General features: G+C 36.1%; 1 protein-coding gene across 13 annotated transcripts in view; it reads left to right on the top strand.

Annotated features, from left to right (window-relative positions):
• Window positions 1–27,107, top strand: part of GPHN (gephyrin) — a 524,697-nt gene that overhangs the window by 417,016 nt on the left and 80,574 nt on the right. For all 13 annotated transcript variants that reach the window (XM_044924834.2, XM_044924835.2, XM_044924839.2 and 10 more), the window contains 2 exons: window positions 5,515–5,652; window positions 24,369–24,461. In XM_044924834.2, coding sequence (XP_044780769.1) covers window positions 5,515–5,652; window positions 24,369–24,461 — 231 coding nt within the window. The remainder of the gene's footprint in view (window positions 1–5,514; window positions 5,653–24,368; window positions 24,462–27,107) is intronic.

Here is a 27,107-nt window from a genome sequence, read left to right as displayed (position 1 = left end):
AAATCACTGGTATCATCATCAGAAAACAGTTGAAATTATGTTTTTTAATGGAAACCAAAAAAAAAAAAGAAACAAGTATTTACTTACCAACTTTATTTTGGAAATGTATGCCTCCTAATAAATGAGCTTCCCCATGCCAGCCCATGAGAGGCCTTCATATGAGCCCCTGAGCTAACTGGTGATGCTGTGCTTCCTTCAGCCTGTACCTGCAGCTGCCCGTTCCTCTGCGTGTGTGTCCCTGGGGCTGACCCTCGAGCATGGTTTGTCCACTTTCAATCTGAAAATGAGAATACTGAATCACCTACGTTAGTTTTCAAACTTATTTTAGCTAGTTTTTTTGCTAAATGGAATCTTACATAACACATAGACTCCCTGCGTGTGATAAGGGATACAACAAAACGAAGAATGTTAATGTTATTTAGTAATTCCGTTTACGTAAGAACAGCAGCTATTTAGAGAAATTCAAATCAAAACTACAATGAGGTCTCACCTCACACCAGTCAGAATGGCCATTATTAAAAAGTCTACAAATAATGCTGGAGAGGGTGAAAAAGGAACCCCCCTACACTGTTCATAGGAATGTAAATGGTGCAGCTGCTGTGGAGAACAGTACGGAGGTTACTTTAAAAACTAAAAATAAAAGTTACCATATGATCCTGCATTCCCACTGCTGTGCATATAGCTGGACAAAACTCTTAATTCAAAAAGATACATGGATCCCAATGTTCATTGCAGCACCATTTACAATAGCCAAGACATGAAAGCAATCTAAATGTCCATCTACAGAGAAATGGATAAAGATGGTGTGTGTGTGTGTGTGTATTACAATCAAATACTACTCAGCCATAAAAAAGAATGAAATCCCATTTGCAGCAACATGAATTGATCTAAAGATGATTTTACTAAGTGAAGTAATCCAGAAAAAACAAATATCATATGATATCATTTATTTCTGGAATCTAATACAAATGAACTTTGTATAAATATTAATACAAATGAACTTATTTACAAAACAGAAATAGATTCACAGTTATAGAAAACAAATTTATGGTTACCAAAAGGAATAGTTGAGGCGGAACTAAATTGGAAGTTTGGGACTAACATATACACACACTATATATAAAATAGATAGTTTTTACAAGGATCTGCTATATAACACAGGGAGCTATCCTCAATATCTTGTAATAACCTATAATGGGAAAGAATCTTAAAAAGAACATATATGTGTATATATATATACACACACACATTTATATATATTCTTTGCTGTATACTTGAAACTAACAAAACATTGTGAATTAGCCACACTTCAATTTTTAAAAGCACAACTATTTACTTACTTCATTAATTTTATTTTTTGTATGTAGACAGTAAGCCACAAATACTACTTTTCTCATATTTACACAACCAAGTTAGCCCTTCTTTACTGGTGAAGTAGCTGATTATTTCCACTGTGCGATCTTGAGTGGGTCTTGAGTGGGAAGAAGCCTCTTGGCACATAGAAGTTGCTCAGTAAACACTTGCTGAGAACACATGCACACACTTGCTGATGTGCCAGAGAATTAAAGTACTTCTCCTTTGAGACTTTTTTTTCAGTTATTTTATCCAGAAGTCTGCTCTGATGACACGCAAACAGTTTAGTGAGGGGCGAGTGTTAACTCATTAGCATCAAAGTTTGGATTATGTATCTAGTGACACAATCACTTTGTGAAAGAGAACTGACAAATACAGAAGGTCTTAGAGAAGCACAGGGCAGAAAAGGAAGCAACACTTTGTTTCTCCCTTCCCAACTTTAGACTTTGTTTGAGGATGTGTTATTCATTCATGAAAAGTGTTAGATGCTCAGTCATGTCCAACTCTTTGCAGCCCCAAGGACTGTAGCCCACCAGGCTCCTCTGTCCATGGAATTATCTAAGCAAGAATACTGGAGTGGGTAACCATTCCCTTCTCCAGGGGATCTTCCCAACCCAGAGATCAAACCTGGGTCTTGTGCACTGCAGGAAGATTCTTTACTGAGCCACTAAGGAAGCCCCATTCATTCATACCTCAAGGATTTATTCAGTATCTACTATAAGGAAAGCATAACTCTAAAAGTGGCAAAAGATGCACAGATTAATGATTTACAGGTTCTGCCTTCAGGGAGTTTATGATAGGCTAACATAGGCAGGGCAAATACTTAAATGTCTATTCCATAAGGTGGAAAATGGTACATGCCATAAGAAAAATAAAAGCAAGTACAAAATTATTATAAACACAGGAAATATGTTTCCAGGTTGATGGAAATTGGTATGCAGTTTTTAATTTAAAAAAAAATACCAACCTCTAGAGAACAATCAGGTGGTTTAATATCCTCCTGCCTTTATTTTTTATTTACTTACATACCTTTCCTTTCTGTTGAACTGAAACGTTCTTCATTGCAGGTTGTATCTTAGTCTGTGTAGACTGAGTACATAACTGTGCCTAGCTCATAAAATACACTCAGTTAATATTTGTTGAATGGATGTGTATATCACTGATAATCAAACTTGGTTTCTAATAAGAAAAATTCCATTACAAAGCACATTCAACGAATAGCTTCTGTACAGTTAAAAAGTGTAATTTTCCCCTCAGAAACCAAACTTTAAAAAAAAAAAAAAGCTTTTATAAGATTATACATAATTTTCACCATAAAGAGAGTAAAGAATATCTTAGAAAAGACCAGATCTGAGATCTATAAATCTGAATAAAATGCAGAGGCATCTATCATGCTTTTCAGTTATACTGGTTGTGACAATTTGTATTGATGATATTTAATGACAAAACAAGGACTTCAGTGAAAGTTGTGAATAAATTTACAGTTCAATTATAGGTAAATGATGAATCACACAAAATCCTTCTCTAAGTGTTCACCTTGAAGTAGAAATTTTTTTCATATTTAGCACTAAATAATCTCTAAGGTCCTTAAGGTTTAAAAATTTTGTAATTTCATGATTGCCCATGGATGAGAAATAAGTATAAATATATTGTATGTCTTTTCTTTGACTACTTATGACAATGTCATTTGTCTTAGAATGAAAAGTATGGGACAGTACCTGTAAGTTCAGTGAATATGTCTGAAGTAGCCTCTGGAGGTGGGATGGGAGGACTAAATTAAATAAATTACAATGACCAGGAACTTGCAGACTTCTGAGGGATATATACAGTCATTGTTGTTCAGTCACTCAGTCATTTCCGACTCTTTGTGACCCCATGAACTGCAGCATGCCAGCCTTCCTTCTCCTTCACTATGTCCCAGAATTTGCTCAAACTCATGTCCATTAAGTCTGTGATGCCATCCAGCTGTCTCATCCTCTGTTGCCCCCTTAAGAAATAGGAGCTTATTTGTCTTAACATATCAAAAGCCTGGAGGCAGGCAGTCCAGGGGTTGTACAGTAGCTCAACACTGTCATCAGGGATTCTGGATCTTTTCCTTTCCTTGTATCCCATACTCACTCTATGGGTTTCTAGTCTCATAGTTGAAAATGACTATAGCACCTCCTAGTAGCTAGTCATATTCTCCTCTTAAAGTTTCACCTCTTTATCTTTTTATTTGTAGTAGGAAGCCTGCCCCCAGGGACTACTTCCTACATCTTGCTGGCCAGAACTTAGGTGGCCATAAACATATTATATGGCCAGTCTCAGGTGAAAGGCAGCTGCAGAAGAAGTGAATTGTGGATATTAGTTAGGATAGCCAAGCAACAGTGTTTGCAGTTACTCCTTTTATATTAACCCTTTGAGCTATAGGCTTTTAAGATTTCAAAGAAAAGGCCAGGTATACTTATGCATGAAGATATTGTACTCTAAGAAGTCCCTTTCTGTCATTAAATGATACATTCATTAATTCAAAAACTATTGTCTAGTATGTACCAAATACTGTTCCAGGTATTGAGGATAACAACACTGACTAAAAAAGACAAAGTTGCTGCTGTCATGAAGCTGACATTAGAAGGTTATATAAGTATATAGATGTGAATATCCATACATGTATGTATATGTTTTTTTCACAAAGAAAAATAAAATAAGTAAGGAGAATAAAGAGTGATAGTAGGTAATATTCTTTATAGGATGTCTAGCAAAGGCCTCTGATGAAGTGATATTTTATCAAAGACCTGAAAGAAATGAGGGATGAATGGAACCATAATATCTGGGGAAGAATGTCCAAGTAGAGGAAACGGCAAGTATACAGACCCTGAAGAGAAACATATTTGTCTTTCTCAGGCAAGAAACCAGTATGCCTAGAGCACATTGAACAATGGTGAAATGATAGGAGAAAAGTTTATGTTGGGCTTTGTAGACCATTGCAAAGACTTTACTCTGAGTGAATTGGAAAGTCATTGGAGGGTTGTGAGCAGAGATGAATGCAATTCACCTTACAGTTTAAAAGGACTATTGTAACTGCTGTGTGAAGAATAAATTATAATGGGACAAGGATAGAAGCAGGGCAACCAGTTAGGACCCTATTCAGTTTCCCGGGAAATAAATGATAGTTTCAACTATTGTAGTAATTATTAGAGATGTTGAGTAATGATGGGATTTAGAGACATTTTAATGGTAGTTTAGATATGGTTCTGATAATAATAGAAAAATCAATGATGTCACGAAGGTTTTGGATTAATAACTTAATGAATGGAGTTTCTATTTACTGAGATGGGAATTGCAAGAGAATAAGACATCGTATAGGTAGGTTAGGAGGATGGGGAATCAAAAGTTTGATTTTGAACATGCTAGGTTTGAGTTGCCTGTTGCACACTCAAGTGCATGTTTGATGACTTATACATTTGTAGATATATACTCTTATCCACCAACTGTTTGGATGACATATAAACCTAGAGGTGAAGGTAGAGGTTGGGATTGAAGATATAAAATTAGAAGTTTTAGTATATGGGTAATATTAATGCCATGACACTAGATAGGGTTATATTGGGAGTACATAACTAATATTTTTCTATGACTTTTTTTTAGAAGAAAGAGAATTTCCTATGAAATTCTAAATAAATTTAAGCTTGTATATTTTACTTTTCACTAACTGGCTCATGGAGTATTAAAAGTTCAGTATACTAACTAAGGACATGGACTCTAAAGCATGGCTACCTAGGTTTGAATCCTAGCTCTTTGTTTTTTGTTTTTGCGATTTAGGCCAAGATATGTAAACCTCATTTTCCTTATCTGTAAATAAGGATAATAATGATACCTCCCTTTAGGTTGTTGTGAAGCTTAATTAGATTAATGCCATGACACGTACTAAGCACTGAGAAAGAATTAGCCAGTATCATCATTAAACTTCACTAGCTTTTGCTACATGATATAAAATTACTAACAATTTAATGTTCTGCCAAAGCAGGCTATATTTGGGGAGCAGTAGAAAAATTTTCCCCCTGTCATCCTCATTTCTGGACATATGAAATGAAGACTGAGAATTGCTGTTGTTTATAAGCCATTCCCACTTTTTAATCAGGTTTCAGCATCACATTCTTAGTTACTTGTCTTCCTGTTTAGGTCACAGTGCTGTCGATATCACCAAGGTGGCTAGAAGACACCGCATGTCTCCTTTTCCTCTAACATCTATGGACAAAGCCTTTATCACAGTCCTGGAGATGACTCCGGTGCTTGGGACAGAAATCATCAACTACCGAGGTACTGTTATATTTGCCCATTGCCTTTTATTTTCGTTCTTTTCCAAACAAGATTACTCTAACACTAATACACAGTTTTCCTGAAAAAGAAATGTTATTAACCATTTATCACAGTTATTACCATCTTTCTTTTCACTTCTTATTTCTATTCAACTCTAAGATCAATCTAACAGTATATAGAGTAAAATACTCATAAATCTTCCTTTACATTAAAAAAAAGGAAAAATTCAACTTTGTTTCTCCTATTCATCAAAATATCAATATTCTCAAGAGAGGGCTGTCAGCACTGAGTGAGGAGAATAGTTGACTGCGGTCTGCCTTATGTCCTTTCTGATAGAAGTGAGAGATAACTAATGTGTCTGGTAATGATTTTCATTTGTGAAAATCATGTTTCTAAATGTAAATACTACATTAATTATCTGTGGATCACTGAGCAGCCAGTCTGATCTCAGTTTTTCTGCTTCATCTATCCTCTCATTTTCTGCTGTTAGTTTAGTAGCACATTGAGACCAGCTTGTGGAAAGATAATGGAAAGGTAGTATTCCCCAGTGTTTCCAGTTTTTAACCAGCTACTTCCCTTTCTAAAAATCCAGTTCAGGTGCAGTCTGAATAAGATGTAGTTTCTAAATTGTTTTTCTTGTACAAATAAAAACAATGCAGAAGTATTGATTTTACAAATAAATGACTTTATTCATAGATCGTAAATAGTCAAATTTCAGTGATATTAGAGAACATCTATACAAGCACTTTAATTTTTCTACAAGAAAACTCAAAACAGCAGAAAAGGAATGGAATTAAGACTCAAGACTTAACATTCTCGGGAATTCCCTGGCAGTTCAGTGGCTAGTACTCAGCACTTTCACTCAGGTGATGCAGGTTCAGTCCCTGTCAGGGAGCTAAGATCTTGTAAGTTGTGTGGCAAAGCCAAAAGAGAAAAAAGAAAAAAACTCAACGTTCTTCTCTTTCTACATGATAATGCTCTTCGGCCAATATTAACATATAGAAAATAATAGTAGATAAAATTATGTTAAAAGGCCTAAAGCTAGTGAAATATTAAATGCCAAATGCTAGCTCTTTGGTCTCTGGCCCTACTTAGGCAAAAATTGCTTTAATTGACACCTGTCCTACTTCTTTGACTTACATCCTTTTAGACATGTATGTCATTAGGTTTAAACCTATTCTTTTGTTCTGTTTTATTTCTCATTAAAGGAAATAAAGATAGTAAAACTAAAGTGGGGAATTAGAAATTAACTGTGTGATTTCAGAAATCAATTTTAATGAAATGGTTTCTTTCTGTTATTATATGCAGCTACTTAGATATTTTTATGTCAGTCAGTACGAAGACATCTTCAGAAAATATGAATGTAAAATTAAGTTGGAAAAAATTTAACAGTGCTTTACACTATATAAAAATAAGTTAACCATACCTGGCCTCTTGTAATATCAGGGTAGTTTCTCTTATCAGTCCTTAAAAGAATCTCACTGTGATGCCAGGTCACATTTAGACAGAAATTCCAGGACTTTTAAGGAAAAAAAACAGAACTGGAAATGGCCATTTCTATTTCTCCTCTAGGGAAAAAAAAATACTGTCAGATGGATTCTCTTTTCCTGTCGTATGTTTGTTTCTCCTTCATTTGTTCATCAAATCAGTTGTCACTTATAAGTAAGCAAACCTCTTCATGCATGGTTAACTCTTGTCAAGTGTTTCCACCCATGATGATGAGAAATAATAGTTAGGTTTGCATTCAGCCTTTGAGCTGGATCACACTTGGTTTTTAATGCAAAAGAGCGTTATAATTAATCCTCCTAGGCACTTTAGTTAGGTGTTTAGAAAACAGTACCATATATAGAAATATAATTTATTCAGCAAGTATCTATTAAAAATCTGCTAAATACCAGGCCCTGTGTTAAGTCCAGGTATGCAAAGATGAATAAAATGAAACCCCACCCTATGGTTCTACTGTGTAGTACAGGAGAGAGACAGATACACAGTGTGGCACTTGTTTCCTGTACTGGCTCTTTCGTAAGCTTGCCTTCCTTTGTCAATTCCTTGAATATGAACTTTCTTTTCAGCTTGACTCTGGCCCTTTTCAAATCTTACACAGTATTTCAGATAACCTAACATATACCAGTTGTTTCAAGTACCACCTATTAAGTGATTGCTAAATCTATATCTTTCCTCAGACCTTGCCTGAGCTCCAAACTCATACAACAGATGGATACCTGCTGCTACTAAATTTAACATCACTGTTACTAAACTTATTTTCTTTACCACTACAATACTCATTTCCTCTACGTCCTCTTGAATCTATCCTTTATTTGCCATTCCCACTTCTCTCATTTTAATTTAGGTCTATATTATTAGCTTCCCGGATTATTGTAACAACCTTCGCTTCCCCAATTAGCATCTTCCCATCCATTTTCCAATTTGATTCCAAAGTAATCTGTTCAAATGGCGAGTTTAATATTAACATTCCTGCATATAGCTCTTCAGTAGTATTCCGCACAACTCCATATAAAATTCAGAACTCTTTAATATGTCATATAAGGCCCTTTGTAATCTAATTTCTTCCTACTTTTTCAGTTCTTTCTCATCAGAACTTGCTTTCCCCTAAACTTGCCATGCTGTTCCTTACCTCTTATGCTCTTATCTCTAAGCCATTGTCTCTACTGTCTTTTGCTTACAACAGTTTTATCCTATTTCTCTGCTCGGTCACTGTGTACTCTTTTTTTTTTTTTTTTTTTTTGGTCTGACTTCATTGAGGCATAATTAGTAAGTTAAAAGTGTATATCTTTAGGGTATTCAGCCATGTTGAATATACATATACATATACATTGTGAAATAATTACCACAATCAAGCTAATCAATACATTCATCACTTTATAGTTACTGACTGTGTATGAGTGTGTATGGTAAGAATGCTTAAGATTTACTCTTTGAGCAAATTTCAAGTATACAATACAGCATTATTAACTATAGTCACCATGCTTTATGTGAGATCCCCAGATCTTATTCATCTTACAATTGAAAGTTTGTACCCTTTGGCCAACGTCTCCCCATCTCCCCAGTACATGTTTTTTAAGAGTAAATTTTAAGAAGCTCTCCTCCATGAAGGCATTCCTGGTGTCCACTCCTCCCTTTCACCAGCTGAGTTGAGTTTTCTTCCACCACGTCCCCACAGCACTTTGTTCATGTGTTTTATAATAGAAATGACTGGCATATTTGATCATTCTCTGTTATAAATGCTCTAATAAACAACATGCATATAAAAAGTTGAGTGATCTAAATGTGAATCACTATAAATTGAATTGTGAGTCAGAGATGGCCTATAATTCTCTTACCGAAGATAAGAGATTTCTCCCCAGAAAAAGATTAGAAACTCATTCTCACTGTAGCTGTCATCTTTTCCAGGGATGTTTGCATTTTAATGAACAAACCTTCTTGGTTCATTCTGATTTCAGCTGAATGCACCTCTAACTATCCAGTTTCATCTATCAATCACTAAATGGGAAAAGTATGGGGATGGGGATTCCAAATATTTTGCCTCTGCCAATACACTGACACCTACAATTACAGAAGCCTGTGGAGAGATGTGCACATTTCCTAAGAGAGATCCAGAATCCATGAATCTTTGAGGTCATTTGCCACTGTGAGATCTCTAAAATTACTTATTATATCTCTGTGAAGGTTCAGCAAGAATCCCAGAAAACTAAGACTAAATCATTTATACAGAAGTGCTTGGAAGTGATGCTCTCAAGGTCATATATATAGGGTAAATCTGTGAAGGAATGTTAACAGTATAATATATGAAATACTTATAATTTTACAAAAAGAAAGTGATTTGGAGATCAAGTAATCTTTCTACTTTAAAGGCAAAGAAATTTAGGACCAAAGAGGTTAATAATGTTCTTAGAAAATTTGTTATGATTAAAAACAGCTAGAACCTAAGATTCTTTACTCCTAGTCCACTGTTCATTCCATTACAGCAGTTCAGTTCAGTTCAGTTCACTCAGTTGTGTCCAACTCTTTGCAACCCCATGGGCTGCAGCTTGCCAAGCCTCCCTGTCTATCACCAGCTCCCAGAGTTTACTCAAACTCATATCCATTGAGTCGGTGATGCCATCCAACCATCTCATGCTCTGTCGTCCCCTTCTCCTCCTGCCCTCAATCCCTCCCAGCATCAGGGTCTTTTCCAATGAGTCAGTTTGTCACATCAGGTGGCCAAAGTATTGGAGTTTCAGCTTCAACATCAGTCCTTCCAGTGAATATTCAAGACTGATTTCCTTTAGGATGGACTGGTTGGAACTCCTTGCAGTCCAATGGACTCTCAAGAGTCTTCAACACCACAGTTCAAAAGCATCAATTCTTTGGTGCTCAGCTTTCTTTATAGTCCAACTCTCACATCCATATATGACTACTGGAAAAACCATAGCCTTGAGTAGACAGACCTTTGTTGGCAAAGTAATGTCTCTGCTTTTTAATATGCTGTCTAGGTTGGTCATAACTTTTCTTCCAAAGAGTTAAGCGTCTTGTAATTTTTAATTACAGCAGAGTATGTTTCAAATCAGTATGGAAATTATCCTTCTAAAATAAGAACCTAGAATTGCATGTATATGCAAAGTTTACTGTTTATTTTAATGTGTTTTGACTACAGGTGAATTTTCTTCTGTCTCTGAGCTGTCCTTTATTATATCTACTATTTTCAACTCCTGTCTGCAAGCAAGACCTTTAAGGAGCAAGTGCTCTACTAATTAAACATACTTTCCTTTGGTTTCTTGGAAGAGAAATACCAATGGAGATAGTATTTGTCACCCTACCATTTATGATTCATCTTTGCTTATAAAATACATGATGTGAATACATTATAAATTCATACTTGGTGCAGTACTAGCTGCTGTAAAGCAGATTAAAATATTCTAGAATTCCCTGTTATCCCTAATGTCTTTCAGTTAACAGTGAAAAAACTAAGGTTTGAATAGAAAGGCTTCTGCTTTCTTAGGAGCATTATTTTACAAGCTCTAGGGTTTTTTTTTAAGACTTTATAACCAAAGACTTTGGCGTTTCTGACCTGAGTTCTTTGTATTTCCACAAAAGACTTAAGCAGTTCTAGAGATGGAATCTTTAAGTTTTACTGAACTCAGTTTAAGGCAGTGAAGTATCCTTCTTAGAATACTGACCACAGCAGACATACTTCTCCCTGTTTCTGACCTAAAATGAGATACATTTATAATACTTTTTAAAAGAGAAAAGTATGTATGTGAAAATATATAATAATATTCACAGAAGAAGGTATGAAATAGGAAGATTAGTCTACCTGTTTGTGACATAGGGATGATTTAGCCAGCGTTATAGGTCTGATTTTTTCCAAGTGAGTTAATTTTACTCAATTGTGTAACTGTAAAAATAACTCCCCCACACAAGGGGTCTTCGTGAGTGCCTAACCAGTCATATTATTAATATCTAGTCTACTGCTGCCTGCTGCTTTTCTGAAACCACATGCCCAACGTTTATCAACAGTAGTACTTCGGCTCCACCTATGGGCAAAGAGAAGAGATGGTTTAAGATCCATGACAGTATTTAAATGTAAGCAAGAGAGACACCTCCAAGTAATAAAGTATTTTGCAGCACTACTACATACTCTGTAAGTTCCCAAATCGATCATCTGGTGAGACGTTGAATGAAATCTAATATTGACTGCTTGGAAGAGCTAGTCACTGCCTTATCCGTGAATCCTACTGATATATATTGATATACTTGCTGGTGTGTATTTACATTTATCCTTCAGTTCTGTTATATTTGCTGCTAACTGGAAGCCCTTACCATTTTCCAGTCAATTGCATATTTCTCATCAAATCCCTTCCCTTGCCTTAGGCCTTTAAGGAAAAAAGAAACTTGGGGTAATACATGTTTTTCTCTTTGAAGAGACTTAAATGCTGCTGGTAAGTTAACTTGATACCAACTCCAAAAGCAGAACTAATCTAATAGAGATCTAATTTACCTTAAAGATAGAATTCCTTATATTTAGTATGAGTACAAAATAAAAATTGGCCGATTTTCTGTTATTAGATTTATGCTGATAACCTTAAGCGTGAAGCTGTTCTTTCTGTCCAGAGGAAATGTTTAATTTTTCTTTCTAAGATATTTCAAAGATCTGTAAAGACCAGATGGTGTATGTGTACTTCAAATATGACTTTTCTTGACTCTTCTAATATAATTATATATGTTAAAATGAGAGAAATATTCTTCTTTTAAAAGTCTCTTATTCTTGCCCTTTAAAAAATAACAGCTTTATTGAAATACTATTCACATACCATATAATTCACCCACATAAATTATATAGTTCAAAGGTTTTTAGTTTATTCACAGATATGTATAGTCATCACCACGTCAGTTTTAGAACATATTATCACTTCAAAAAGAATCTCCACTGTCTTTAGCTATCATCCTCCTCCTGTCTCCCTAGTCCACCATCCAGTCTTAAGCAACCACTAAACTATTTCTATCTCTAAAGGTTTACCTATTCTGAACATTCACATAATGGGATTATATAATATGTGGTCTTTTATTACTGGTGTTTTCCACCTAGCATAATATTTTCAAAGTTTATCCATGTTGTAACATGTATCCGTATCTCATTCCTTCTTTAAAAATTATTGTAGTAAAAAACATAAAATTTATCATCTTAACATCAGTAAGTTAATTAAATTAACAAATTATCATTGCAATTAAGTGGCATTAAGTACATTCACATTGTTGTGAACATATCTCCAAAATTTTCTCATACAGGATATCTGAAACTCTTTACCCATTAAACAATTCCCTTTTTCCTCCTCATCCCAGCCCCTGGTAACCACCATTTTACTTTCTATTTATAAGAATTTGACTACTTTAGATATGGTATATAAGTTGAGTCAGCAGTATTTGTCTTTTGATGGTTGGCTTATTTCACTTAGCTTAATGTCCTCAAGGTCTATCCACGTTGTGCCATGTGATAGTATTTAGATATATACACCACATTTGTTAATCCATTCATCTGTTGATGGACATTTGGAACACTTCCAACCTTGACTATTATGAATAGCACTACTGTGAACGTGGATGTGCACATACCTCTTCAAGACCCTGCTTTCAGTTCTTGTGGATGTATACTGAGAAGTGAGATTGATGGATTAAATGGTACTTCTATTTTTAATTTTCTGAGGAAATTTTTTCTCTTTTCCATACTGGTTGCACTATTCTACAGTCCTACCAAGACTATGTAAGAATTCCAGTCTTTCTACATTCTCATCAGCACTTGATTTTTTGATAGTAACCAATTAATGGGTGTGAGGTGATATCTCATTGTAGTTTTGATTTGCATTTTTCTGATAATTAGTGGTGTTGAGCATCTTTTCATATGCTTATTAGCAGTTCATACATCATCTTTGGAGAAATATCTATTCAAATCCTTTCCCAGTTTTAAACTTTTTTTACTTTTAGTTAATATGCAATGTTCTGTTAGTCTCAAGTGCACAGTACAGTGATTCTTTATATGAATACATATATATTCAGATATATGTGTGTGTGTTCTTCTTCAGGTTCTTTTCCATTATAGCTTATTACAAGATATTGAGTAGCATTTTCTGAGCTATATAGTAACTCTTTGTTGATTACCTATTTTATATATAGTAGTGTATATATATTAATCTCAAACTCCTAATTTATCTCTCCCCCGACCGGCTATCCTCTTTGGTAATCATATATTTGTTTTCTATGTCTTTGAGTTCATTTCTGTTTTATAAATAAGTTCATTTATATCATTTTAGAGCAGTATTTTTATAAGTGATGTTATATGGTATATCTCTTTCTCTGAATGACAAACTTCACTTAAGGTGATAATCTCTAGGTCCATTCATGTTGCAAATGATGCAAATGGCATCATCTCATTCTTTTTTAAGGCTGAGTACTGTTCCACTTTACACACACACACACACACACACACACACACACACACACACACACACTATTTCTTTATCCATTTATCTGTGGATGAACATTTAGGTTGCTTCCATGTCTTGAATATGAACATTAGGGTGCATGTCTTTTCAAATTAGTTTTATGTGGATATATGCACAGGAGTGGAATTGCAGGATTATATGATAACTCTTACTTTAGCTCTTTAAGGAACCTCTGTACTGTTCTCCACAGTGGCTACACCAATTTACATTTCCACCAACAGTCTAGGAGGGTTCCTTTCTCTCCACATTCTTTACAGTATTTATTATTTGTAGATTTTTAATGATGGCCATTCTGACTGGTGTGAGGTGATGCCTCGTTGTAGTTTTGCTATTCACTTCTCTAATAATTAGTGATATTGAGCATCATTTCATGTGCCTGTTGGCCATTTGTATGTCTTTGAAGAAATGTGTATTTAGGTCTTCTTCCCACTTTTTAATTGAGTTGTTCAGTTTATATATATTAAAGCTGTATGAGCCGTTTGTATGTTTTGGAAACTAATCCCTTGTCAGTAGCATTGTTTGCAAACATTTTCTCCCAGTCCATAAGTTGACTTTTTGTTTTGTTTATGATTTACCTTTACTGTGTAAAAGCTTTTAAATATAATTAGGTCCCATTTGTTTATTTTTCTTTTTATTTCCATTACTCTAGAAGACAGACCCCCCCCACACACCAAATATTGTGACTTTTGACAAAGAGTATTCTGCCTATGTTTTCCTCTAGGAGTTTTATGATATCCAGTCTTACATTTAGGTCTTTTATCTATTTTGAATTTATTTTTGTGTATGTGTGCTAGTCACTCAGTCATGTCTAACTCTTTGTGACCCCATGGACTCTAATCCTCCAAGCTCCTCTGTCCATGGGATTCTCCAGGCAAGAATACTGGAGTGGGTTGCCAGTTCCTTCTCCAATTTTTGTATATGTATATGGTGTTAGAGAATGTTCTAATTTCATTATTTTATATGTGGCTGTCTAGTTTTCCCTACACCACTTATTGAAGAGACTGTCTTTTCTCCATTATATATCCTTGCCTCCTTTGTGGTAGATTAATAGACCATAAGTACATGGGTTTGGGGGCTTTCTGTCCTATTCCATTGGTCTGTAAGTCTGTTTTTGTGCCAGTACCATACTATTTTGATTATTGCCAGTTTGTAGTATAGTCTGAAGTAAGGGATTGTGGATTGAACTTTTAGCTTCATTCTTTCTCAAGATTGTTTTGGCTATTCAGAGTCTTTGTGTTTACATACACATTTTAGAATTTTTTGTTCTAGTTGTGTGAAAAATGTCATTGGGAAGGCAGTGGCACCCCACTCCAGTACTCTTGCCTGGAAAATCCCGTGGACACAGGAGCCTGGTAGGCTGCAGTCCGTGAGGTCGTGAAGAGTCGGACACGACTGAGCGACTTCACCTTCACTTTTCACTTTCATGCATTGGAGAAGAAAATGGCAACCCACTCCAGTGTTCTTGCCTGGAGAATCCCAGGGACGGCGGAGCCTGGTGGGCTGCCATCTATCGGGTCGCACAGAGTTGGACACGACTGAAGTGACTTAGCAGCATTGAATCCATAGATTGCTTGGGTAGTATGATAATTTTAACAATATTGATTCTTCCAGTCCAAGAATACAGTATATTAATATCTTCCATTTGTTTGTATCATCTTTAATTTCTTTCTTAAGCTTCTTACAGTTTTCAGAATATAGATCTCTTGCCTGCTTAGCTAGGTTTATTCCTTGGCATTTTGTTGTTGTTGTTCTTCTTTTTGATGTAGTGATAAATGAGATTGTTTCCTTAATTTCTCTTTCTGATCTTTTACTGTTAGCATATAGAAATGCAAAAAAATTCTGTTTATTAATTTTGTATCCAGCAGCTATACTGAATCTACTGATGAACTCTAATCATTTTATAGAAGCATCTTTCGGATTTCCTATGTATAGCATCATGTCATCTGCAAACAATGACAGTTTTACTTTTTTCCCAATTTGGATTTCTTCTATCTCTTTTTTTTTCTGAGTACTATAGCTCAGACTTCCAAGGCTATGTTGAATAAAACTAGCCAGAATGGTCATCTTTGTTTTATTCCTGATTGTAGAGAAAATGCTTTCAGTTTTTCACCATTGAATATGATGTTAGCTATGGGATTGTCATTGATGAACTTTATCATGTTGAGGTATGTTCCCTCTATGCCCACTTTCTGGAGAGTTTTTATTATAAATGGATGGAGAAATTTATCAAAAGCTTTTTTCTGCATCTATTGAGAGGATCATATGGTTTTTATTTTTCAATTTCTTAATTGATGTATCACATTGATATGCAGATAGTGAAAAATCCTTGCATCCCTGGGGTAAATCCCACTTGATCATGGTGTACAATTCCTTTTTTTACTATTTATTTATTTATTTTTTGGCTGCTCTAGGTCTTTGTTGCTTTGCACGGGCTTTCTCTAGTTGCAGCAAGTGGGTGCTACTCTTCATTGCAGTGCTTGGGCTTCTCATTGTGGTAGCTTCTCTTGTTGCAGAACACAGGCTCTAGGCACATGGGCTTCAGTATTTGCAGCACGTGGGCTCAGTAGTTGTGGTGCAAGGCCTTAGTTGCCCAACAGCGTGTCGAATCCTTCCAAACAAGGGAGCCTCCCAAACCTCACTCATAGTTATAGGTTTTACGTTTAGGTCTGTAATCCTTTTTGAGTTAAGTTTTGTATATGGTGGAAGATAAGAGTCCAGCTTCATTCTTTCAAATGGGGCTATCCAGTTTTCTATTTCTGAAAAAAATGCTGTTTGCATTTTAATACCTCACTCCTTCTTGTGGCCAAATAATATTTCGTTGTATGTATTGGGTTTTTATCCATTAACCCCCTTGGTTTGCAGGCCTTTGGACTTGGACTGGAATTATAACACTAGCTTTCCTGGATTTTTCTGAACGAACTTTTTGGCTAATCCAGTATACATCACTTTTATTTATCCATTCATCAAGGGATGGACTGTTGGATTGTTTCCATCTTTTGAGTATGAATGAATAATGCTGCAATTAATATTTGTTTACAAGTTTTTGCCTGGACATATGTTTTCACTGGGCTTCTCTGGTAGCTCAGCTGGTAAAGAATCCACCTTCAATTGACTCCGGTTCAGTTCCTGGGTCAGGAAGATCCCCTGGAGAAGGGATTGGCTACCCACTCCAGTATTCATGGGGTTTCCTAGTGGGTCATGTGGTAAAGAATCCTCCTGCAATGCGGGAGACCTGGGTTTGATCCCTGGGTTGGGAAGATCCCCTGGAGGAGGGCGTGGCAACCCACTCCAGAATTCTTGCCTGGAGAATCCCCAGGGACAGAGGAGCCCAGCAAGCTACAGGCCATGGGTTCGCAAAGAGTTGTACACAAATGAGCAACTAAACACAGCACATGTTTTCATTTCCCTTGGATTTATCCTCTCCTTTTAAGAAGAACAGAATTTAAATAATAGCAAAGACTCCTGGAAGTCTAGGCTGCTAAAAGTTATTTTGAATATAACCTGTATTTATTGTTTTGATTAGACATAAAGGGAAGAAAAAATACAGTTCTGTGTCTTCAGAAACTTAAGAAACCAAATGCACACTTCTCACACTCATCACCTTGAGAACTCTTACACACAATTTTGCAAGTACTCACTGATATACTATTAACTGAATATACAGAGTCGTATTCAGAGGGGCATCAAGGAGAACCTATATCTTTAATGAAGTCTTGAAATAGATGATGGACATTTACTGATAGCAAAAGGAAAATGTCCAGGTTTAGGGAAGTCATTGCCGTAATCATGGCGGTAAGCATCCATTATACAAAAAGATTTGCTTAAAGGAGTCTAAATGGGCAATAATGAAAGTAAAAGTTAGCAAGATGTCCTTCTCTGTTATATGTATTCTTTGGGTGAAGTTGTTTGTATTAATATTTGATTGATATGACTCTCTTCTCTCTTTATCCAACATTTCCCTCCTTAGTCCTGATCATTAATGTACTCATTCATTGACTCAGTCATTCAGCAAGTACGAAGCACTGTGCTTGGTACTGGGGATACAGTGATGGGTGAGTTATGCTGTGAAAACAAGGAATTAACAACTTAATGAAGAAGTCAAGATATAATAGCTTCACAAACAACCAATGTAATGTGGAAAGTGTACCATAACAGATTTGTGTATAATCCCTCCAAACCATTCTATATCTTGTCACTAGGCACTTAAAAGTTCTATTAAAAAGTGCTATTCCTTAAAAGTTCCATTATCTCTGAAGAGATTTAAATGCTGCTGGGAGGTTAACTTGAAGTCATTACTTTGCTTAAAATCCTTCATTGGATTCCCATTTTCATAAGATTAAGTTTAAATTCCCTTGATCTTGCTTCTGTTGTCGAAAATGCCCCCCACTCTTCTACTTCGTTTGTACTTAAAACTTTAAAACTCAGTGTAGGTATCATCTCATCTAGGAAGATTTTATTGATGTTCCACAAATTGTTGATTAGGTGGTTTTTTTCCCTATTGTTGTTGTCACTAAGTCATGTCAGACTGTGCAACCTCATGGACTGTAGCATAACAGGCTCCTCTGTCCTCCACTATCTCCCAGAGTTTCCTCAAATTGATGTCTTTTGAGTTGGTAATGCTATCTAACCATCTCATCCTCTGCTGCCCCCTTCTTTTGTCTTCAGTCTTTCCCAGCATCAGGGTCTTTTCCAGTGAGTTGACTCTTCACATCAGGTGGCTAAAGTATTGGAGCCTCAGCAACAATCCTTCCAGTGAATATTCAGAGTTAATTTCCTTTAAGAATGAGGGGTTTGATCTCTTTGCTATCCAAAGCACTCTCAAGAGTTTTCTTGAGCACCACAATTTGAAAGCATCAATTCTTTGGCGCTCAGCCTTCTTAACAGACCAACTCTCAAATCTGTACATAACTACTGGAAAAGCCATAGGTTTGACTATATGGACCTTTGTTGGCAAAGTCATGTCTCTGCTTTATAATACTCTGTCTAAGTTTGCCATAGCTTTGGTTCTTTTGTGTATTCTTGCCATCTCATCTTAGTCTCTTCTGCTTCTGTTACATCTTTATCATTTCTGTCCTCTATCATGCCCATCCTTGCATGAAATGTTCCCTTGATATCCAACTTTCTTGAAGAAATCACTAATCTTACCCATTTTATTGTTTTCTTCTATTTCTTTGCATTGTTCATTTAAGAAGGCCTTCTTATCTCTCCTTTGCTATTCTCTGAAACTCTGCATTCAGCTGGGTATATCTTTCCCTTTCTCCTTTGTCTTCTACTTCTCTTCCTTCCTCAGCTATTGGCAAAGCCCTCTCAGACAACCACTTTGCCTTCTTATATTTCTTTTTCTTTGGAATGATTTTGGACACTGCCTCCTGTATATTGTTATGGACCTCCATCCACTCTGTCTAGTTACCTCCAATCATAAGGGATTTGTTTTAGGTCATACCTGAATGGCCTAGTAGTTTTCCCTGCTTTCTTCAATTTAAGCCTGAATTTTGCAGTAAGGAGCTCATGATCTGAGCTGATTTTTTCTGTATACCTCCCATATTACCCTGATGATATATTTTCATGGCCCATACTATCTTGTAGTCATATTTTTATTTTTCCATATTCTCCTTTCTCACATACACTGTTACATGTGAATTCCTTGAGGAAATCAGCCGGTCTTACTAGTATTTTTGTCCGCAGTGTCTAGCATATAGTAGGTTCCCAGTGTTTGATGATGAATGAATAAATTAATCAGTCAGTGAACTTTGTTTTCTTGTTTAGAGGCAGAAGACCAAAGACATGATATCTGAGCTGAAACTTAGGGGATACCTAAGATTCTCTAGGCACAGGAAAGGAGAAGGAAAAAAATATTCCTGTCCAAGGCAGCATTATTTGCAAAGGCATAGAAATAAGAAAAAGCCCACCATGTTTAAGATGCAGCAAATCATTCTTTATATCAGAAACTAGACACTTGTCAGAAATAAAACTCAATCTCAGTATAAACATTTTCCAAATTATGCTGGGCAAGCCTTACGCTAGCACTACAGAATTCTTAAAATAGGATCTGTGTATTATTTTGTAGCCTAGTGAATCTTGGGTAGATTTTGGCATTTAAATGACTCACTTATAGGATGTAGAGAACAGGGAACCTCCACCTACACCGTTAGTGAGAATGTAAATTGGTACAGCCACTGCAGAAAGCAGTATGAAAGTTTCACAGAAAACTAAAAATAGGACTACCATATAACCCAGCAATTCCACTCCTGGGTATGTATCCAAAAAAGCAAAAACAGTAATGAAAAAAGATACATGCACCCCAGTGTTCATGGCAACATTATTTATAATTGCCAAAATATGGAACCAATCTAAGTGTCCATCAACAGATGAATGGATAAAGACATTACACACACACACACACACACACACACACAATGGGCTGCTACTCATCCATAAAAAAAGTATAAAGTTTTGCCTTTTGCAGCAATGTGGATGGACTTAGAGGATATTATGCTAAGTGAAGGGGCTTTCCCAGTGGCTCAGTCAGTAAAGAATCGGCCTACAATGTAGGAGACCCCTGGGTCAGGAAGATCCCACGGAGAAGGGCGTGGCTACCCACTCCAGTATTCTTGCCTGGAGAATTTCATGGGCAGAGGAGCCTGGGAGGCTACAGTCCATGCAAAGAGTTGGACATGACAGAGCTAACACACACTATATATGCTAAGTGAAATAAGTCAGACAAGAAAGATACTGTATGATACCATTTATACATGGAATCTAAAATAAACCAGTAAATATAACAAAAAAGCAGCAGACTCACAGATGTAGAGAACAAACTAGAGGTTACTAGTAAGGAGAGGAAGGAAGGAAGGGGCAATACAGGGGTAAGGAAGTACAAGCTATTAGATATAAAATAAGCTACAAGCATATGTTGTACAACACAGGGGATATAGCCAATATTTTATAGTAACTACAAATGGAGTATAATCTTTAAAAGTTGCAAACCACTATATTCTATGCTTGTAATTGATATAACATTTACAGCAACTATATTTCAATAAATAAATAAACACACTAATTCCTTGTCATATGTACATCTCAATCTGTCATTATTATTTTATTCTCCTCAGATTTGCAGGCAATTTTTTAGTGTTTATGTGTATGGTAAAATGGGATTAAGGAGGGGCAATTATTACTGGAAACTTACATAACAGAATTTTTACTTTAGTTTCCAGAATCTAATTGCATCAAATTATGGTTGAGTAGACCCTATACCTTAGGAACCATCCAGAATGGAATTGCACAATCAGATATATGAGTAACTCAAGTATTAAAGGGAGAAATCAAGTCAGCTGATACGCTTTTCTCTAAATTGGCCATCAGTGAGACCTTAGCTAACTTATGTTAAGCTGCTGCAGTAGCTAAGACTGTCAGTATCAACAGGCTTTCAAACTTAGCATACTAAGTGTTCAGCCTCTTTCTTCCTGGAATATAGAAGTAAAAAGAGTCTTGATGAGATTGTATCACTTCTCTTGAGCTACTGGCAAGGACCTAGGGAGGAAAAATACATGTGCTAACTGTTGATGACAGCCGTTCTGTATAGTTTTTGCGGCGGTGGTAACACGTAAGACTTAGCGTTTTAATCATGTTTAACTGTACAGTTCAGTGACACTAAAGACATTTACGTTGTTCTGCAGCTGTCACTACCTTCCATCTCCAAAACTATTTCATCACCCGAAACTGAAACTACGTACTCGTTAAAAAAATAACTTCTTATTCTTCCCTTTTCCCAGCCCATGACAACCACCATTCTACTTTTTGATAACTATAATTTTGAATACTCTAATTACCTCAAAAAAGTGAAATCATATGATGTTTGGCCTTTTGTGGCTGGCTTGTTTCAGCTATTTTCACTTATTTCATAATCCCTTCAAGTTTCATCCATATGTGTATGGATAACATATGTAAGAATTTCCTTCTTTTTTAAGGCTGAATAATATTCCTATATGTATGTACCACATTTTGTTTACCCCTTCATCTGTCAGTGGATACTTGGGTTACTTCCACTTTTTGACTATTGTGAATAATGCCACTATAAAAATAGGCACACAAATATCTGTTCAAGTTTCTGCTACTACTTCTTTTGAATATGTACCTAGAAGTGAAATTGCTGGACTATATAGTAATTCTATCTTTAATTTTTTGAGGACTCACCTTGTCGCTTCTTTAAATGTTAGACAGAGGAAGAGCAGTGTGTGAAGGGTATGTAGCTATTGCCATTGTAGTAATGATTGAAGTTCTAAGATCTAAATTTTGGTCCTGTCTTAGCCATCTGTAAAATATGTGATCTTGGGTAGGTTACCCTGTTTAAACTTCTCTTAATTCACCTCTAAAATGAATATAATAATGCTTTACTAGATTTTTTTAAGAATTAAATGAAATTATATATGTGATATTACTTGGTAATTTATAAAATGCTGTATAAACATTTACTAGATAAACTAGATCAGCTGCCAGAAAAACTCAGCCCTGGTGCTATCTTTGATTATTAAATACTATTACTGAGTTATTCAAATCCCAGAAAAGTTATTCTCTTGGGATCTGTACTGGTGTCACACTTCCATTTTCATTCACCACACTGGATAGAATAGTTTCAGATAAGGAGCTAACCCAAGTAGTTTATTTTGACCCTAAGCAGATGCCATAGGATCCACTACCAGAGGCTGCCTTATAGCTTCAGGTTCATTTGGGAGTTAATGTTGTATATGTGTATACAAATAAGGCCCTCTAGTCCCACCAGTCCCACCACTTCTCTGGTCTTACAAAGTATGGTCCATAGCTCAGGATAGCTCTAGAATAGTTTCAACCTCCTGAAGGTACCTACAGCTAGTTCTCCCAATTCAGGTGTCACTTCCTTAAAAAGTGTCAATATCACTATCATTATGGATCAGAGTACAAAATTTAAAATCCGTCTGTACTTACTTCTTTGTCCTGGGTTCTGGAAACCAGAGGACCCAAAGTAGCTAAGAATGACAAAGCTAAAAACAAAAGACAGACCAAAAAAACCTCACCTATCCAGCTCTGGAAACAATAGAATTTTCTAAACCTATACAAACATGTGTAAATCAAGTTGTATATTACCTATAGTCTTTGGAGGGAAGTTTGATTTTTTTCCCTTCCTCTTCTTCCTTCTCTGCTGCTAAGTCACTTCAGTCATGTCCGACTCTGTGCTACTGCATAGACGGCAGCCCACCAGGCTCCCCCGTCCCTGGGATTCTCCAGGCAAGAACACTGGAGTGGGTTGCCATGTCCTTCTCCAATGCATGAAAGTGAAAAGTGAAAGCGAAGTCACTCAGTCGTATCCAACTCTTAGCGACCTGCTGCTGCTGCTGCTGCTGCTGCTAAGTCACTTCAGTCATGTCCGACTCTGTGCGACTCCATAGACAGCAGCCCACCAGGCTCCTCTGTCCCTGGGATTCTCCAGGCAAGAACACTGGAGTGGGTTGCCATTTCCTTCTCCAAGGCATGAAAGTGAAAAATGAAAGGGAAGTCGCTCAGTCGTGTCCGACTCTTTGCGACCATGGACTGCAGCCTACCAGGCTCCTCCGTCCATGGGATTTTCCAGGCAAGAGTACTGGAGTGGGGTGCCATCGTTATTATATTACTTCTTGAATAGCAATAGTAATGATAATAATAAGGGCAGATTCTGACGAGAGGATTTAAGTAATTGGTCGTGACTCTTGAAACTTTTATTCTTATTGGCATGAAATCAAACTCCTGGGAGCTCGCCAAAGATGCTTGTCATCCAGAGTATGAATAGTGGTTTGAATAGTCACTTCACACAATACATTACTGATGCTCTTCTTCTAGTCACTGCTTTTTTAAGTTAATAAAGTCAAATTTTTGGCTAAAGTTAAATAGAATGCTAAGGAAGCTCCTTTCTTTACTTTTCTCTTCTAAAAGAAAAAAATTATAAAAATTACATGTGATCATTGTAAAAATTTGGAAACTTTCAGAAAAGTATAGCATAGGGTATAAAAGTATATATAATTCTAACATATGACAGTAAACAAATACTTTCTATTTTCATGTATGTCCTTCCCATTTTTTTCTATTGATCTATACACATATATCTTAACATAGTTAAGATTATACTTTACATGTATAGTTCTACATGTTTTAAAATGCATATTATAAGAATTTTCTTGTGTCAGTGAATATTCTTTATAAAACACAAATATTGTATAATATTTTGTCATAAGGATACATCACTGTTTAAATTTCTGTACTGTTAATCTTTTTATTTCTTTCCATTTCTCACTAATGTAAGCAACTCTTAAATAAACACATACAGGAAGACTTGTCCATTTTCTTAGAGTGAAATTACTGGGTCAATGACTATGACTATTTAAGAACTTACTTTTTAAAGAAAATCATCTTTGAGTTGTTAAAGGGTTTATGACACATCAACTTGAACACATCTTTGATAACTGTGTAGCTACTCGTATTCAAATAACCCCTACGAGCGTTACTATTCATTGACTGATCTGATCTTTCACTTCAGACACTAGGATGCAGCTCTTCCCTCTGTCGCCTGTTCCTTGGGATAGAAATCAGGAGATCTGACTGAGCCCTCATACAACCCTTGTCAGACAAGTACTTATGTCCATCATCTTTAGGACCTCCTATTTAACCCACTGCACTCAACATCCATATTTTCCTTTTTTTCTCTTACAGATGGAATGGGGCGGGTCCTTGCTCAAGATGTATATGCAAAAGACAACCTACCCCCTTTCCCAGCATCAGTAAAAGATGGCTATGCTGTCCGAGGTAAATATTTTGGTTTTCTTGAATATCAACATACTCACATTGGTTTTGGGGGGTTTGTTGGCTTGTTTTGCTTTGTTTTTAGTGTTCTGTTTTTAGATTTTTGGCTCAGCCCAGGTACCTAATGACTGTTACATCTGTTTCCCCCTTGGTTGTCAAAATTCATACACAGATAACAATATTAACCTACACCTGTATATTTTCTGGCACAATCTTGAGTAAAACTTCAGAGAAAATACTGTAGTTACTTGAAAATTCTTACAGATAACTATGTAGAGATTGATAAAGATATTGTGCCATAATTCTTTGGGCCTCTACATATACCAGATAGCAGACAGTCTTAGTCTGAAGTTTTCCAAATGTTTTCTAGTGGAAAACATCTATAGGTCCAGGGAAGACAGGCAAACTCCCACCATGGGATAAAGTGGGCCAGTTTTTTTCTTTTGCTTTAAATTCAAACATCAATAAGAGCTTCATAGAAAGCAAGTGTGAAGGAAACCTCTAAATCCCTAGAAGGTCCTATATTTCAGAGCTCCAAAGGTCCAGATTGTACCAGCAGTTCATGCCTTCAGAATTGCCTGGGATGGCATAAAGCTCAAAAGCAAAATCATTTGCCTCCCTAAAGTCCAATTTAAGAAAACACAAAATGAAAATGCAACTGAATTGCTTAGAAACTAATATCAGTTATATTGTATTGGCTGACATCATTGAAGAAATGTTTAAAAACATTTCCCAGTTTATCAGAGCTGTTAAGAATGCCAGTTCCTTTCTAATGATCATTTATGGAGTCCCTTACTTGACTGTCTTCATTTTTTATTTTTTTTTATACTGTATCTAACCATTAAAATATTTTCCTCTTTCTTGTGATTAAATATATTCACTGATCCCCTCAATGTTGCATCACCAACTCTTAGGAGTATCTTTCTGTGTTGGAGACAGTAGAACAAATGGTTAAAGTTATGGACTTAAGCAAAGAAAGTGATCTGGGCTCTTGTACCAGTTCCATCTGTGTAACTTTAAGCAAATCAGTTCAACTTTTTGAGCCTTGGTTTTCTTGTCTATAAAACTGTGATAATTATAACCATACTTATCCCAACAGGTTATTGTGAGCACTAAGTGGGACTGTAGAAAGTCTTAAAGTATCTGGCATTAAAAAAAAAGCTCTCAATGTTTTTAATGTTTAATAATAGTACCTATTATTATCAATCATATTTACTTAAGCCATCTCTGAAAAAAGGATAACATTATCTGAACTGTTATTCTCACAAAACAATGGAGAGGTTAATTCCTCCTAGTATATTCTTTCTCACGAAGCTATCTTAAATGCACCTAACTTAGCTTGATCTCACTAAATTAGTTGTTTTCATTGTCCAGTCACTAAGTCGTGTATGGCTCTTTACAACCGCATGGACTGCAACATGCCAGGCTTCCCTGTCCTCGACTATCTCCCGAATTTGTTCAAGTTCATGTCCACTGAGTCGATGATGTTATCTAAATTACAGCTGAAAACAAATAACAAATACGCATTGCCTTCTTTGTTTTCTAAGTTCATTTCTTCTATAATGTTGATTAAGATGAATATTGTTCAGAAAGAAATTATTTTAGTATTCTGATAGCCTCATTGACTCTTCTTTGTTATTCCCTCTAAAACTTCTGTCTGAACTTTTAATTGGTAGCCATATTGGATTGTTCTGAAATGGAAAAGAATTCTTACTTCCAGAGTAGAACAAACAACTACACCAGATGAAACATCAAAGGGACAAGAAAGTCTATTTTTTTTTTACATACTCAGTAATATAAAGTAGGAGAAAGTGAGGAGGTAAATAATATGAGACAGAATTATTCCAAAACAGAATGTTGTTCTGTGATTTTTACATAAGGTAGCAGCAGCTCAATATAAAACTATTGCTTTTAGTGTTTTTAGTTAGCCCACGTGAACAATGAAAGAGCCTTTCTGCAACTGTAGAATCTATCAAAGAAATGTGTATATAAAATTATCGTTTAGACTATCATAGTCTATTGTTTTAAAGTGGTGGTGTTTTTAGTTATTTCACACATGTACACAAACACACAGAGACATTTAAAATGGCATCTCACAGTGTAAAAGGTTCAACAGACAAGCTGCCATGCAGCTAATTCACATTATTTCTTTCCTGCGAAGTATTGCTAGTTCTCTAAGATATGGAACATATAACAGAAAACCATCGTGGAAATGGTTACATTTCAAAGTTGGAATGGTTAGTTAATTATGATCAACATCACAATTAAGGCAGCAAAGGTTCTCAGTGGACCAAAAGGCATGGTCTAAGTCTTTTCTGTGCTGTAACACCACCCTAGGCTGTGTTTTGGTGAAGAGCAGCCTTGAGGCTGCTGTTGTGGGTCTCTACCACTCTACTTCCTGTACCTCTTCTCTCCACCCTGTGCTCCTTTACTCCCATTCCTTCCTCCCCACTCCCTTTATTCTCCCTGTTTTTCTTCTCCTCTGCCTTTGCCTTAGGCCTTCCAGTAATAACCCGTGGCACCTGTGAACATTGCTAACCCTCTAGGTGTAAAGAGGTTCCTAACTTGCTCTGGATCACTAAGCATTAGCCAGTATCCTTCAGAAACATGTGGGATAAAACTCCAAACCAGTTGGAGGATCTCTTGCTT

The sequence above is a fragment of the Bubalus bubalis genome, chromosome 11 (genome assembly GCF_019923935.1).
Source record: "Bubalus bubalis isolate 160015118507 breed Murrah chromosome 11, NDDB_SH_1, whole genome shotgun sequence".
NCBI classification, from domain to species: Eukaryota; Metazoa; Chordata; class Mammalia; order Artiodactyla; family Bovidae; genus Bubalus; species Bubalus bubalis.
This window is presented reverse-complemented; position numbering and strand designations above follow the sequence as displayed.